Here is a 13194-nt window from a genome sequence, read left to right on the forward strand (position 1 = left end):
CTCTGTGAAGATTAATTGGCGATAATGCTGCAGAAACTATTGCACGAGAAATATGCACCATAAACCTAAAATGATTTGACTGACCTAAGTTCTAAAGTAAAATATTTACAGTAATGAGATTCTAATTATCCTTTGTTATGGCAGCCATTCTCCCCACTCCTCTTTGTTGATAGGAGATGTATTGTTTCAGCATTTTAGCCCCATTTATTTTCTCACATTTGCATTTCACATGCACAGAGAATGAGAGGCGATCATTACCTTCTTCACTTTGCATTCAATTTACATCAACAGCACATTACCTCATCCTAACTCATTTATCAAGCACAGAAATTTGATAACAAAAGCTACTGTCAGTGATGAATAAGGATCATTTCAAATGGAGCAAGAAGAAACAAGATGAATTATAGGTTTCAGGACTTTTTGTTTGCTCAAGAAAAGGAAGATGAGGGATTTTTTCCCACCTAGACAAGAGGGATCTCACGAGGCTGCCACTCATATTCAGCATCTCCTCTTCACCTGCTGGGTGCGTGCTGCACACAGAGGCGACCCCAAATCCATGAGCCACCAATGTCTGTGCCCCGTGCCTCCCAAAGGGATGGTCCTCATTTTCTGGACTGAGAGCGTAGAATTTATGGGTCATAAGCTCGAGGAGAAGCTTTACCAGCCACCCAGGGCTGCTGTGGCCTCAGAGCACGAGCGGTGCTGCAGCTTGGGGAGAGCAGCAGGTCCAGAGGGCACAGCCCTGTCCCTGTTCCTGCCCCATCCCTATCCCAGCCCTATCCCAGCCCCTGCCAGGGGTGATGCCCCCGTGCCAGGAGCCCAGGCTGCCCTGGGGCGGCAGAGCAGAGCTGCCTGTGCTGGGCACGGGGGCAGTGGCCACCTTAACCCCGGGGCTGCCCAGAGCAGCGAGCAAACAAGTGCTGCCCTTTGAACCATTGCCTGAGCTCAGCCCCGCGCACCGCCAGAGCCTGGCCAGGGAGAAGATGGCAAAGGGCCCCCTCACGCTGTGCTTATGTCTGCTGGGAGCCTGCCTGGCTGCTGGACACACAGGTGGGTGCACCTCAAACAGCAAACCCTTCCGTTTTGGGCACAGGTGCCACAGACTCGGGCTGGGCACAGTTTGTCACCTGGATGCAGTGTGACAGCTCGGGCAGTGCTGGAGAGCAGCTCAGAGGCGCTGCTGCATTGCTCTGCTCCTTTCAAAGCTCTGCTCTGTGCTGGGGCAACGAAATAATGGCTTTGTGCTGATTTTATGCAGCATGTGTCGCAGGGATTCATTTTCAGAATGGATTTTTCCTTAGGTTTTTGCACCTTTAGGCTTTCAGAGCTCCATTCAGCCATCTTAGGAGGCACACACAGAAGGGGAAAGGGGAGAGCGCTGCTGGGGGAGTGACAGTCCCACCTCTTTGGTGCCATCACTTTGTCCTGGAGAGCAAACAAGTGCTCACATCCATAAACTCTCCTGGGATTTGCCACTGCAGGGTTGTTTAAAGGCAAGCCCAGCGTGGCTTTAACAAGGGCCGTGGGATGCAGCCAGGGCTGGGACAGGAGAGAGCAGCTGATGGATGTGGGCAATCACACACAGTAATGCAGGATTTTGATTTATCTGCAGCAGCAACGCTTCCAGCAGAGGCTGCTCCAGTGTGAGCCCTGTTTCCTGCAAGGCTGCCCTTTCTTCTTTCATTAAACTTTGCTGGAAACAGGTTTAAAAAGGCTCTTTCCAAAATGTTTGCTCAGCAGTGAAAAGTGAGCAGAACCTCATATTTTTCCACCCCTCACCAGGTGTAGCCCCTGTAAAATACAGGGGATGGGACAGGTGTGCCCTGCCAGCAGCTGCCTAGAGCCCTGTGTCCCTGCCTCAGGGGGTGGCTCAGAAGCAGGCAGATGGTGTGTGAGTTATTCTCAGGGTGAGGAGGTCCCCAGCCCCAGGAGCCATTCCTGTCACCCCACAGAGTGACCCTGCAGCCTTCAGCCCCAGTCAAGTATTGCCTGTAAAGGCAGCAGTGGCACCCACTGAGGAGGGTGGGCACCAACACCACCGAGGAGGGGGCCCAGGGGTGAGGAGGGCTCGTGTCCCCTCCTGCCTGCAGGAGATGCTGGCACCCAGGGCTGTGGGCAGGGATGAGGAGGAGGAGAGGAGGAATTGCCCCTGATCCCAGAGCCCTGCAGGGGCAAATGGCCAGCACAGGCACACAGGGCAGGACAGTTTCTGTGGCCAAACAAGAGCTCACCAGCAGCAGCATGGAAAAGGCCATTATTTCCCCCTCTCAAACAGCTTATTCCAGTCTGTGCATCTGCGATGGGGGACTCTCACACCATCTGCTTTGGGGTACTTTAAGCATCAAACTTCAGCCCTCCCCATCACCCTCTTGCCATCAGCCATTTCTATTGACTATTTTGACATTTGGCTGTGCAGATTTGATCCTTTGGATCAAAGGGGCTGAGGTGGGGCAATGAAGAAACCTCAGTGCAGAAATCCCAGTGGCAGTGTGGGCCCGCCTCTGGCCATGGGCAGTGGGGGTTGCACACCTGGAGGGACTCGTTTTCTGGAAGGCCAGAGCCCTGGCAGCCCATGCAGCCCTGCCCTGTGCCCTGCAGTGTTCCTGGGCAGCAGGGAGGCCAGCTCGGTGCTGCAGAGGCAGCGCAGAGCCAACTCCAACCGCCTGGAGGAGGTGATCCCTGGCAACCTGGAGAGGGAGTGCATCGAGGAGAAGTGCAGCTACGAGGAGGCCCGGGAGGTGTTTGAGAACGAAGAGAAAACGGTGAGTGCCATGGTGCCCCAGCCTGAGCCTAACCTAGCCCTAACCCTAACCCTAATCTTAACCCTGCTCCCTCCAGCTGGGGCACAGAGGGGCAGGAGGGGGAACAGCCAGGAGAAAACCTGCAGGGCCCAGGGCAGCCTCAGGCACGGCAGGTTCTCCTCTGTGCTCCATCACTTGGGCTGGGGAGCTGCTGTAAAGGCTTCATCAGTCACCACTGGGATATGGAGCTGCTGGTTCCCTGCAAGTCTTTCCCTTCAGCTTTGGAGCCATCCAGGTACTGCCTCAGTCACTCAACACCCAGAAATTAGAAAACAAAGGAAACTTTTTCTTTTTTCCCTTTGCAGATGCAGTTTTGGCAAACATACGTTGGTAAGAGCTGCTTTCTTCATGTTCTAATGCTTAATATTCCTGTCTGAGTGCATAAAGACCTGATGTGTCTGTAACAAATGTACTCCAGCATCCAGGAACTGTCAGGGCAGAGCCATCAGAGCCTGGCACTCCAAGTCCTGCAGTGCCCAGCCTGGGTCTGTCCCATTGGTATAGAAATGGCAAGCCAAAGAAAAAAGGATGCCTTAGCATTTTATTTGTTCAAGCGGGGTTTTTCTAACAAATTTGAAAAACCTCACTGAACAAAAGCAGTGCAGGCAGAGTGCTGGATCTCATTGAGCCCAGGTCAGGCTCTGGCTCCAGTTTCAGCTGTGCCACAGAGTAAAATACCACAGCAATAATTAACACCCCTTCAGCAAACAGCAAATGCTCTGTTCTCAGCAGAGATCTCCAGATAAGGCACAGCCCTGTGAAGGCACAGCGTGAATCCCTAGAAATGCCATATTAAAGTGGAGCCTCAACATGATCATAGCAAACAGCTGTTTGCAATTCACACCCTCACTTCACTGCTTTCTTTCCACATCCACTTCTTCCTTTTGAGCCTCCATCCCCAACGACTCCTTGGTCCCTCAACAAAAAGATTTCAATGCCCACTACACCATCTGAAACTAATTTTGAGGACATTTCAATAAATGAACTGTTTGGCAGATTGGCAGAGTGCCCAGAACATCTCACTAAAAAGCCTTAAATAATTCAGATTACTCAGTCCAGACTATAAAATAAAAACATTACATTTGCATTGCAGGACTGTGCTCTGAAAAAACAACTGATGAAACTCCACACTGCATTTGTTTCCCCGCCACTGTAACAAATTGGCTGATCAGAAATAAGGAATGCCATCTATTCCTCTGTCATCTGGGGTGCCTGGTTTGCTGCTTTGGTTTGTGCAGCCCTCAGGAGCTCAGCCCTGCACAGCCCCAGGGTTCTCACCCTGCCTCAGAGCTCCAGCAGGACTCAGACAAGCCCAAACCATTTTGTTCTGTTTGCATTTTGCAGTCCAGCCCTTTCCTGAACGCCCCTTGGGCTGCCACCCTGTCCTGCCCCTTCTCAGGGCACCAACCCAGCTCGGCCCTGCCCGTTCTCCATGCCTTGGCACAAACATTCCAAGGGCGTCCCCATGGTTTAACATCCCTGATTTGCTTCTCCAGAGCTGTACATCCCCCATGGTTTAACATCCCCGATTTGCTTCTCCAGAGCTGTACATCCCCCATGGTTTAACATCCCTGATTTGCTTCTCCTAGGCTGTACATGCCCAACTTTGCACCGTGAGTGGTTTCATTAAAGCCTCAGGTTCTCAGCTAGAGCTGGGAAAATAAAAGCCCTGGCCCATGGGGAGAAATCTAGAGCAGGTAACAGTGCAGGACTGAGAAAGGGAGAGCAACAGGGAGGTTCTCAATCCTGACACCAGACAGGTCTCCACACTCCCGTGCACAGATCCAAACTGTCACAGAGCAGCCTGAGTGTTCAAACAGCCCAGGCTGGGAACTCAAAGCACTCCTGAAGGAGCAAGCCTCTGCATTTGTCTCGTTTGGCCAAGCCATGAGGTCCTGCTGGGATGCTGCAGGAGGGTGACTGCAGAGGGGCAGGGTGACCCTCAGGGGACAGGGGACACAGCCCTGGGGACACAGCCCTGCTGTGCTCTGCCCTGGTTCTCAGCTGCTGGGCCCTGGCTGTCCCCAGCCCTGGCAGGAGCTGTGCTGGCCCTGGCAGGGCTGTGGGGGCTCTCAGCCCGGGGATGGGGGTCAGCCCTGTGTTTTCTGACTCTGCCGTGCTCTCTCCAAGATGGGGACCAGTGCGACCCCAACCCGTGCAAAAACGGAGCCCAGTGCAAGGACCAGATCAATTCCTACGTGTGCTGGTGCCCAGCTGGCTATGAAGGCAAGAACTGTGAGATAGGTACGTGCCAGGGCTGCCCCAGGGCCCTGCTGCTCTGCTGGGACCCCTGGGGTCAGGGTCACCCTCTGGGGCTGGTGACACCCACCCTGCTGTGCTGGGAGCCAGGGAGGGGGAAATGCAGCCTGCTGGGCCTGGGATGGCAGGGGGACAGCCTGGGGACATGGCTGGGGACAGCCTGGGGACAGCAGGCACTGGGGATGGCAGGGGGACAGCCTTGGGACAGCCTGGGGACATGGCTGGGGACAGCAGGCCCTGGGGATGGCAGGGGGACAGCCTGGGGACATGGCTGGGGACAGCCTGGGGACAGCCTGGGGACAGCAGGCACTGGGGATGGCAGGGGGACAGCCTGGGGACAGCAGGCCCTGGGGATGGCAGGGGGACAGCCTGGGGACAGCAGGGCCCTGGGGACATGCCTGGGGACAGCAGGGGCTGTCTCTGGCCCTGGCCAGCCCCCAGAGCAGCCCCAGCTCCCCCGTGCTGGGCACCTGCTCCTAGGCAGGGCTCAGTGGAGACTCAGGCTCAAGGTCTGCTGTCCTGCTGTGGCTGCCAGGGCAAATGTTGACACAGAGCCCTTCCTTTGTGTCCCAAAAGCACAAACCTGCCTGGGACTGCTCAGTCGGGGACAGCCTGCTTAGGGCAGAGTTCCCCACAGACCCCACAGAGCCCCCACTCTCCCACAGACCCCATGGAACCCCCACTCTCCCACAGACCCCATGGAGCCTCCATTCTCCCACAGACCCCATGGAGCCCCCACTCTCCCACAGACCCCCATGGAGCCCCCACTCTCCCACAGACCCCATGGAGCCCCCATTCTCCCACTCCCCTTCCTCACGCCAGGCTGAGCAGCAGGTGCTGGGCAGGGCAGGACTATCCTGACTTCCCCTCAATGGCACTCTGCTTAATTCATAATTACAATTATCAGCAGCAACCTTGATTCTGGAGGCAAATAAAAGGCAAATATTTTCCTGATGGGTTGAGGAGTCTGTGAAAACCAAACAGCTGATAATTTAAGCAAGAGGGATATTCAGCTCTTATAATATAATCAGGGGCTGTGCAACTCACATAATGTGCTAGACTCACTGCACTAATAAAAGATTCTCTTTCTAGTTGTATTTCTGCTCTGGCAAGAGAGGAGTATACGTTAAAAAGAGCATTTCAAAGTTGCATCAAATTTAAATAGTCTCATTGCAGATTTCTTGGGGAAGTGAGGAGCAAAAATAGAGCTGGAAGTGAGGCGTGAAGAAGAGCTCTGTAAAAATAGTAAATGATGGCATTAAAATGGCTACAGGAAGGGAGGTGTCCTTGAGGAAGTGGGAGTGGAGTTAATCTGCTCTGAAGTTATTTGAAAACTCCCTGGGAATTGCAGGGGCCTCTGCAGGTTTGGGTTCCCCAGCTCCAAGGTGCTGCCCCCTGAGGTGTGAGGGCTGGTGCAGGGGATGGAAACCTGGCTGTGCCTGGGCATTGCTCCGGTTTATACAGGGTGTTCCAGTCTATACAGGGTGTTCCAGTCTATCCGGGGGGCTGCTCCAGTCTATCCAGGGTGTTCCAGTCTATACACGGTGTTCCTGTCTATCCAGGGTGTTCCAGTCTATCCAGGGTGTTCTCCCCCACTGCCAAAAGCACAAGAGTGGGGAAATCACGTGGCTTGTCACCAAATATTTGCAAGAGTCCTGTAGGGTCAGGTGCCAAATTTCAGCCAGCACGCTTGTTGGAGGCTGTGACAGGGCTCTGTGGGGCTCTGTGAGCTCCTCCACCTGCCCAGTGCTCCTGAACTGTGAGCAGGGATGGGGCTGCCCTGCACTGTGAGCCCCAGAGGAACGGGACTGCCCTGCCTGCCCAGCTCCTCACAAACCACCTGCTTTCCACAGGCTGCGTCAGCCACTGGGGGGGAATAGGAGTGGAGTTAAAGTTCCCCTTTACTGAGCCCAAACCCCCCATCTCAGCAGATCTCTGACCAGCTGGGTTTCCAGAGAGCTCTCACAGTTTCATTTTCATTTCTTTCAGACTTCACCTGTGCTATCAAAAATGGAGGCTGCAAGCACTTCTGCAGTCATCAGCCCCCACAGAAGGTTGTGTGCTCCTGTGCCCCTGGCTATAAACTGCATGAAGATGGAAAGGCCTGTGAACCTGCAGGTGAGCTTTTAAACTGCTTTTAAGAGGTTTGGGTTCAAGTTTTCAAGGCCTTGTCCTGGATTTAGTGCAGAGCTTGAGGCTGCAGCTTCACAAAGGGCTAAAGAATAGCAGGTTCTCCTTGTGCTCCCCAGCTCTACCCTGCTCCTAGACCATGACAATACCTATAAACACACTGACACATGCAGACCCACCCCAGCACAGCAAATTAACTGGGCACGAGCATCTCAGAAGCACATATGGCAGAGAAGAGACTGAGCAGATAAACATTTTGCCATCTGAAGCCAGTTTACCATTTGATGCTATGACATTTCTAACTGACTGCAGCAGGTTGCACACCCAAGCTCACATGCAGGCACCTGCACAGGGCAGCTCTGTCAGCTGCCCCAGGGAGCAGCGACCTCCTGAAAGGGCTGGCAGCCAGCAGTCAGTCTGGGAAGGATCCTGGGCTGGGAATCCTGTGAACAGAGACTCTCGTCCTGTGAACACAGGATCTCATCCTGTGTTGCCCAACAATGCTGTATCACTTTCACTGGACCAGAAAGGTTTACAGTTAGCAAGAAGATTGTCTTTCAGGTTGGGTGATTGTCCTTCCTGCAAAAGCTTTGTTTTGTTGGCTCTGAGACCTTCCTTTCATAGGCAGAGCCTGCAGGTACCACTTTCCATCACTCAACACTCGTTTGAGTCCTGTCCCTAAAGTGAGCTGTTTAAAAATAAAGGATGAAGTCTCAGTAGGCCACACTCACATCTGATTTTACACTAATGTTTGTTTGCTCAGTGCTTCTGAGAGCTTTTCAGATGAAAGACAATGCCTGGTGCTATTTACTATTTTGACTGCCACCACCAGCAGGAATTCAGCACACGCTGCGTGGGAGAGCAACGGGAAGAGCTCGTGTGAAACGAGCCTGCAGATGAGTTCTTCATTAACAGAGGAAACATTCAACTCTAGGAAGAGTTTATTAACGTTTTCCTCACCTTGGTGCCAAGCAGGATTATCTGTACAATTGGCAGCTGTTATTTCCTGCCCTGGCTGTTCATTGCTCTGGGGTCACTGCTCTGGAAGTGCCCAGCACAGGATTCCAGGTATGCGGCACACATCCTGCCAAGGGCAGGCACAGCTGCCCCGGCCATCAGGCACAGGTGCTCCACACAAACTTTTTCACTTTTGAAGCTGCTCAGATGTCATTTCCAAAGCCCAGAAACAATCAATGCTTTTGCTGTGTTTCCATATCCCTCACACTGGGGCTCCAAGGCACAGGCACAGGGTGCCGATGCTGAGCCCACAGCCCTGAGCTGGTACCCAAACCCTGCTGAGGTGAGGGTTTCCCTGCTCCCTCCCCTCTGGTGGCTCTAGGGTGTGCCACAGCCACCCCCAGCGTGTCCCTTCCTCTGCAGTGCCGTTCCCCTGCGGGAGGATCACGGCTCCCGAGGCCCAGAGGAAGCTGACGCGCTCCATGAACACCTTTGAGCACTGGAACAGCACGGGCGAGGAGCCCGAGGAGGGGCAGGGCCCCGAGGAGGGCCAGGACAACACCACGGAGAGCAGCAGCACCGCAGCCCCCGCCAGGATCACGCCCGTGCTCAGGACGGGCACACGCGTTGTTGGCGGCTCGGACAGCATGAAGGGAGAGGTGCCCTGGCAGGTACAGCCTTTGCAAACCTTCTGGGAGCCCAGCAGCCCTTCTGAGCACAGAGCATCCTGCCTTTGGACACCCAGAGCCTGCCTCTGGGGTTAGGCCGGCAACAGCCTCAGGGCCAACAGGAGCGCAGCTCCTTCCCACACACACTTCTATGTGGATAGAAACAGCAACAAAACTTTCCTGCATCAGGCTTTCCTCTGGCAAAGAAAGCCACAAGTCACAGTCACAGCAGCTTTACCCAGTGGGGCACAGAGGGTTGAGCTACAGCAGCAGATTGCCTGGTGGTCCATGAATGTGCCAAAAGTAAGCTGGGAGGGAAGGGAGTTTTGCAAGGAGCAATGCAACTCATTTTTTGGCTCCATCAGATCATAGAATCACCCAACAGTTTGGGTTGGAAGGAACCTTAAAGATCACCCAGTTCCAGCCCCCAGCTGTGACCAGGGCCACCTTCTGCTGCTCCAGGCTTACCCAAACCCCAGAGTGAGATTTGCCCTGCTCCCACAGGTTCTGCTGGTGAACAGCCAAGGCGAGGGCTTCTGCGGCGCCACCATCCTCAACGAGAAGTGGCTGGTGACAGCAGCACACTGCCTGAAGCCAGAGTTCACCCACAACCTCACTGCTGTGGCAGGTGAGCCCCTGGGCACGCGGGGAGGGATGGGCATACGGCAGGGCACAGGGCACAGAGCACAGTGAGGGGCAGCAGCAGGACACGAACTGCTGTGGGGCCTGACTCGAGCTGCTGTGGGGTGTGACATGGGCTGCTGGGGGCACAGAGGCCCCAGCTGAACCTACAGCCCTTCAGCAGCCTGGTCCTGCAGGTGCCAGCACCTCTGGCAGGAGCACTGAGCCGGGTCTGCCTTGGTGCCATGGCCACAGTGCGAGCACACATCAGCCTGGCCATGGGCGAGCTCACCTGAGCCAGGGGCTCATCCAGGCAGCTTTAAAGCCCGCTGGAAGAAGCCTTCCCCTCCCCTACACTTCTTTGTTTCTCCACTTTCATCCCTGAATCACATTTTCAGGTCCCCAGCAATAGCAAGCACCTCTAACGTAAGAAAAGCCAGCTGGAAGTCTCCCCCACGTTTAGGCTGTAGGAACAGCCTGGGAGGGAGGGAGGGAGGGAGGGAGGAAGCTGCCATTCCCACCGTGCCCACCGAGCCCACCGAGCCCGCAGCACCCGCTCACCTCAGGCTGGCTCCGTACCGGCTCCGCAGGTGATGCTCGGTGCCGCCGGTTCCGGGACGGCTGCGGGACGGCGCCCGGCAAACGCCATCCTTAATGTCCTTAATGCTGCTCAGCCCGCGGGGGAAGCGGCCCCAGGTGCTGCCCCTTCACCCACCCGAGCTCTGCCCTGCCTCTCCCCACCTGTTACACAAGGCGGGGTCACAGGCTGCGATCACAGCATCCCGCACCGCGATCACGGCATCCCGCAGGTGCTGGCACCGCGATCAGAGCATCCCGCAGGTGCTGGCACTACGATCACAGCATCCTGCACCGCGATCACGGCATCCCGCACTGCCATCACGGCATCCCGCACTGCCATCGCAGCACCCCGCAGCATCCCGCACTGCCATCGCAGCACCCCGCACTGCCATCGCAGCACCCCGCAGCACCCCGCACTGCCATCGCAGCACCCCGCAGCATCCCGCACTGCCATCGCAGCACCCCGCGGCTGCCGGCAGCGGCCGAGAGCAGCTGAGCCTCGGGCAGGCACAGGGGCACCTGTGAGCATCAGCGGTGGCACCGCTGCCTTCCCGCACCCCATCATGCCCCGTGGCTCTGGGCGTTTAGAAAGGGGAGGTTAAGGTTTCTTTTCACTAATACCTTATTTATTTTAGACCAGCATTTTTCATCAGTGAGTTCTGCCCCCTTTGCTGCAAGGGTGACATCCCCTTACCTCTCTCTGAGGGTGCTAAATCCCCAGAACAGCCACTTTGCTGCTAGCTCTGGCAAAAGCATCTGCATCTTTGCTGCCTGGCTGGATGGTGTGTGCCCAGTGTCACAGCTGGGTTGTGCCAGGGGCCTGAGACATGAGGGAACCTGCAGGTGCCTCTGATGAGGAGCCAGCAGCCTGGCCAGAATATCCTCAGAGGCACCTGAGGGCTCAGCCCTCTGGGCTGGGCTGGAGTGGCACTGGCACGGGCTGGCACCAGCAGGGCACAGTCCCTGGTGCAGCCCCTGGGCTGGAGTGGCACAGGGCTGGCTCCGGCAGGGCACGGTCCCTGGCGCAGCCCCTGGGCTGGACTGGCACAGGCTGGCACCAGCAGGGCACAATCCCTGGCGCTGCCACAGCCCTCTGCAGCCCCTGGGCTGGACTGGCACAGGCTGGCACCAGCAGGGCACAGTCCCTGGCGCTGCCACAGCCCTCTGCAGCCTCTGGGCTGGAGCGGCACAGGCTGGCACCAGCAGGGCACAGTCCCTGGTGCAGCCCCTGGGCTGGACCGGCACGGGCTGGCACCAGCAGGGCACGGTCCCTGGCGCTGCCCGGGCACCCAGCCCCGCCGCTCTGTGCAGGTGAACACGACGTCCGGAGCGATGACCACACGGAGCAGCTGCGCAAGGTGGTGAGGCTGCTGCCGCACCCCACGTACAACGCCTCCATCAACGAGTACCACAACGACATCGCCCTGCTGGAGCTGGAGCGGCCGCTCACCTTCAACAGCTACGTGACGCCCGTGTGCCTGGGCAGCCGCGAGTTCACCAACACCCTCCTGAAGCAGGGCGTGGGCACCGTCAGCGGCTGGGGCACGGTGCTGTTCCGCGGCCGCGCCGCCACCACGCTGCAGGTGCTCAGGGTGCCCTTCGTGGACCGGCCCACCTGCCTGAAGAGCACCTCCACCAGCATCCTGCAGAACATGTTCTGCGCGGGGTTCCCCACCGGCGGCAGGGACACGTGCGAGGGGGACAGCGGGGGCCCCTACACCACCGAGATCGAGGGCACCTGGTTCCTCACGGGCATCACCAGCTGGGGCGAGGAGTGCGCCCTGCCCGGCAAGTACGGCATCTACACCAGGGTCTCCAAGTACGTCAAGTGGATCAAGCAAACCACCAAGCTCCCCTGAGGCCGGGAGGAGCGCTGAGCCCTGCTGGGGAGGCTGCACCGCGCGGGAGGATGGACTGGGGATGTGGAGAGGGACCTTGGCAATCCCCGTGGCTTTGAGAGACCGTGGCATTTCAATAAACGTTTCTGGATGAAATAACTTCTGCTCTTGGAAGGAAGTAGTTGAGAGAATGCAATGAAAATGTGGTAATAAGGAAATAAAAAGCCTTTTAATGACCCACGGCTGCATTTTTTAATGCACTGGCACTGCTGGGGTGGTGTTAGTCCCCAAATTCCAAATGCAGGGGTTGGTGAATCAGCAGGGGAATGGATCACACACGTCCCAGGCCAGTGTGGCACCAGCACTGCCCACAGCTGGCACACAGCACTGTGGGCAAGGGAAGCCCAGCAGGCACTGGTGCCCCAGCAGCACCCCAGGAGCCCACGAGGGAGGTGAACACACACAGCAGTGCAGCCACAGCGCTCCCAAACAGAGGTTTTCACATGGAGCAGAGGCTGGGGACACCCTGACCCTGCTGGGATGGGTGCAGGGGACACTGGGGACACCCTGACCCTGCTGGGATGGGTGCAGGGGACACTGGGGACACCCTGACCCTGCTGGGATGGGTCCAGGGGACACTGGGGACACCCTGAGCTGTGCTGGGATGGGTCCAGGGGACATTGGGGACACCCTGAGCCAGGGCAGGCTGTCAGCAGCTGCTAGTGCAGACTTCACTATGAGTGCAAAGGTGCCTCTGCCACTCTCATTGCCACTGCATCCAGCAAGAAACTAATTGGATCATCTGCCACTGCTTACCTTAAAATCAAAATGCATGTAAGAAGGTTTTAAGTTGTTCCAAGGAAATGAAATAAAACCAACACTGTGAGCACTTTTTTTTTCCCTCTGGAATTATAGCAGATGTATATTTGAACAGAATTGCATATTCTCAGATGGATTTATTTAACAAGTTTTAATCTTTAAATATAGATTTAACACATTTTTACAGGTACATATACAATATAGTTCATTTAAACTTGCAGTCAGAGAAAATTCTCTACTGTAATTTATACATATACATGGAGAGCCTAGTTCAACAGCATACTCAGGGGAACATACCATGTGTGCAAAGTTTCAAATGTTAAAAACCTCAGACTGTACATTCAGATTTGCTGAACTTATCAACCTCATAAATTAATAAAAGCTTAGATTTAAAACTATGGAAGACAAAAAAGATTAAAATCATTCAATATGCAATGTGTGCTGTGTTTCAGACAAATATTTACATTGTACCTCAAAATGTGTATTGTTAGCACAAGAATTGTAACCACTAGAAAGAGCCCC

At 55.6% G+C, this 13194-nt stretch overlaps 1 protein-coding gene across 1 annotated transcript; it reads left to right on the plus strand.

The window, feature by feature from the left end:
- Positions 1 to 983: 983 nt before the first annotated feature.
- Positions 984 to 12087, plus strand: F9 (coagulation factor IX). The gene is made up of 8 exons (XM_058032779.1): positions 984 to 1050; positions 2599 to 2762; positions 3107 to 3131; positions 4932 to 5045; positions 7050 to 7178; positions 8571 to 8818; positions 9320 to 9443; positions 11327 to 12087. Exons 1-8 carry the CDS (start codon positions 984 to 986, stop codon positions 11872 to 11874), a joined length of 1419 nt encoding a protein of 472 aa, XP_057888762.1. The 3' UTR covers positions 11875 to 12087.
- Positions 12088 to 13194: the final 1107 nt, after the last annotated feature.

The sequence above is a fragment of the Melospiza georgiana genome, chromosome 12 (genome assembly GCF_028018845.1).
Source record: "Melospiza georgiana isolate bMelGeo1 chromosome 12, bMelGeo1.pri, whole genome shotgun sequence".
NCBI classification, from domain to species: Eukaryota; Metazoa; Chordata; class Aves; order Passeriformes; family Passerellidae; genus Melospiza; species Melospiza georgiana.

Coding starts and splice junctions, on each gene's coding strand:
- F9 (XM_058032779.1), top strand. CDS start 984: ATGGCAAAGGGCCCCCTCACGCTGTGCTTATGTCTGCTGGGAGCCTGC. Junction 3,132..4,931: donor GTTTTGGCAAACATACGTTG/GTAAGAGCTGCT, acceptor GCTCTCTCCAAG/ATGGGGACCAGTGCGACCCC. Junction 9,444..11,326: donor CAACCTCACTGCTGTGGCAG/GTGAGCCCCTGG, acceptor CGCTCTGTGCAG/GTGAACACGACGTCCGGAGC.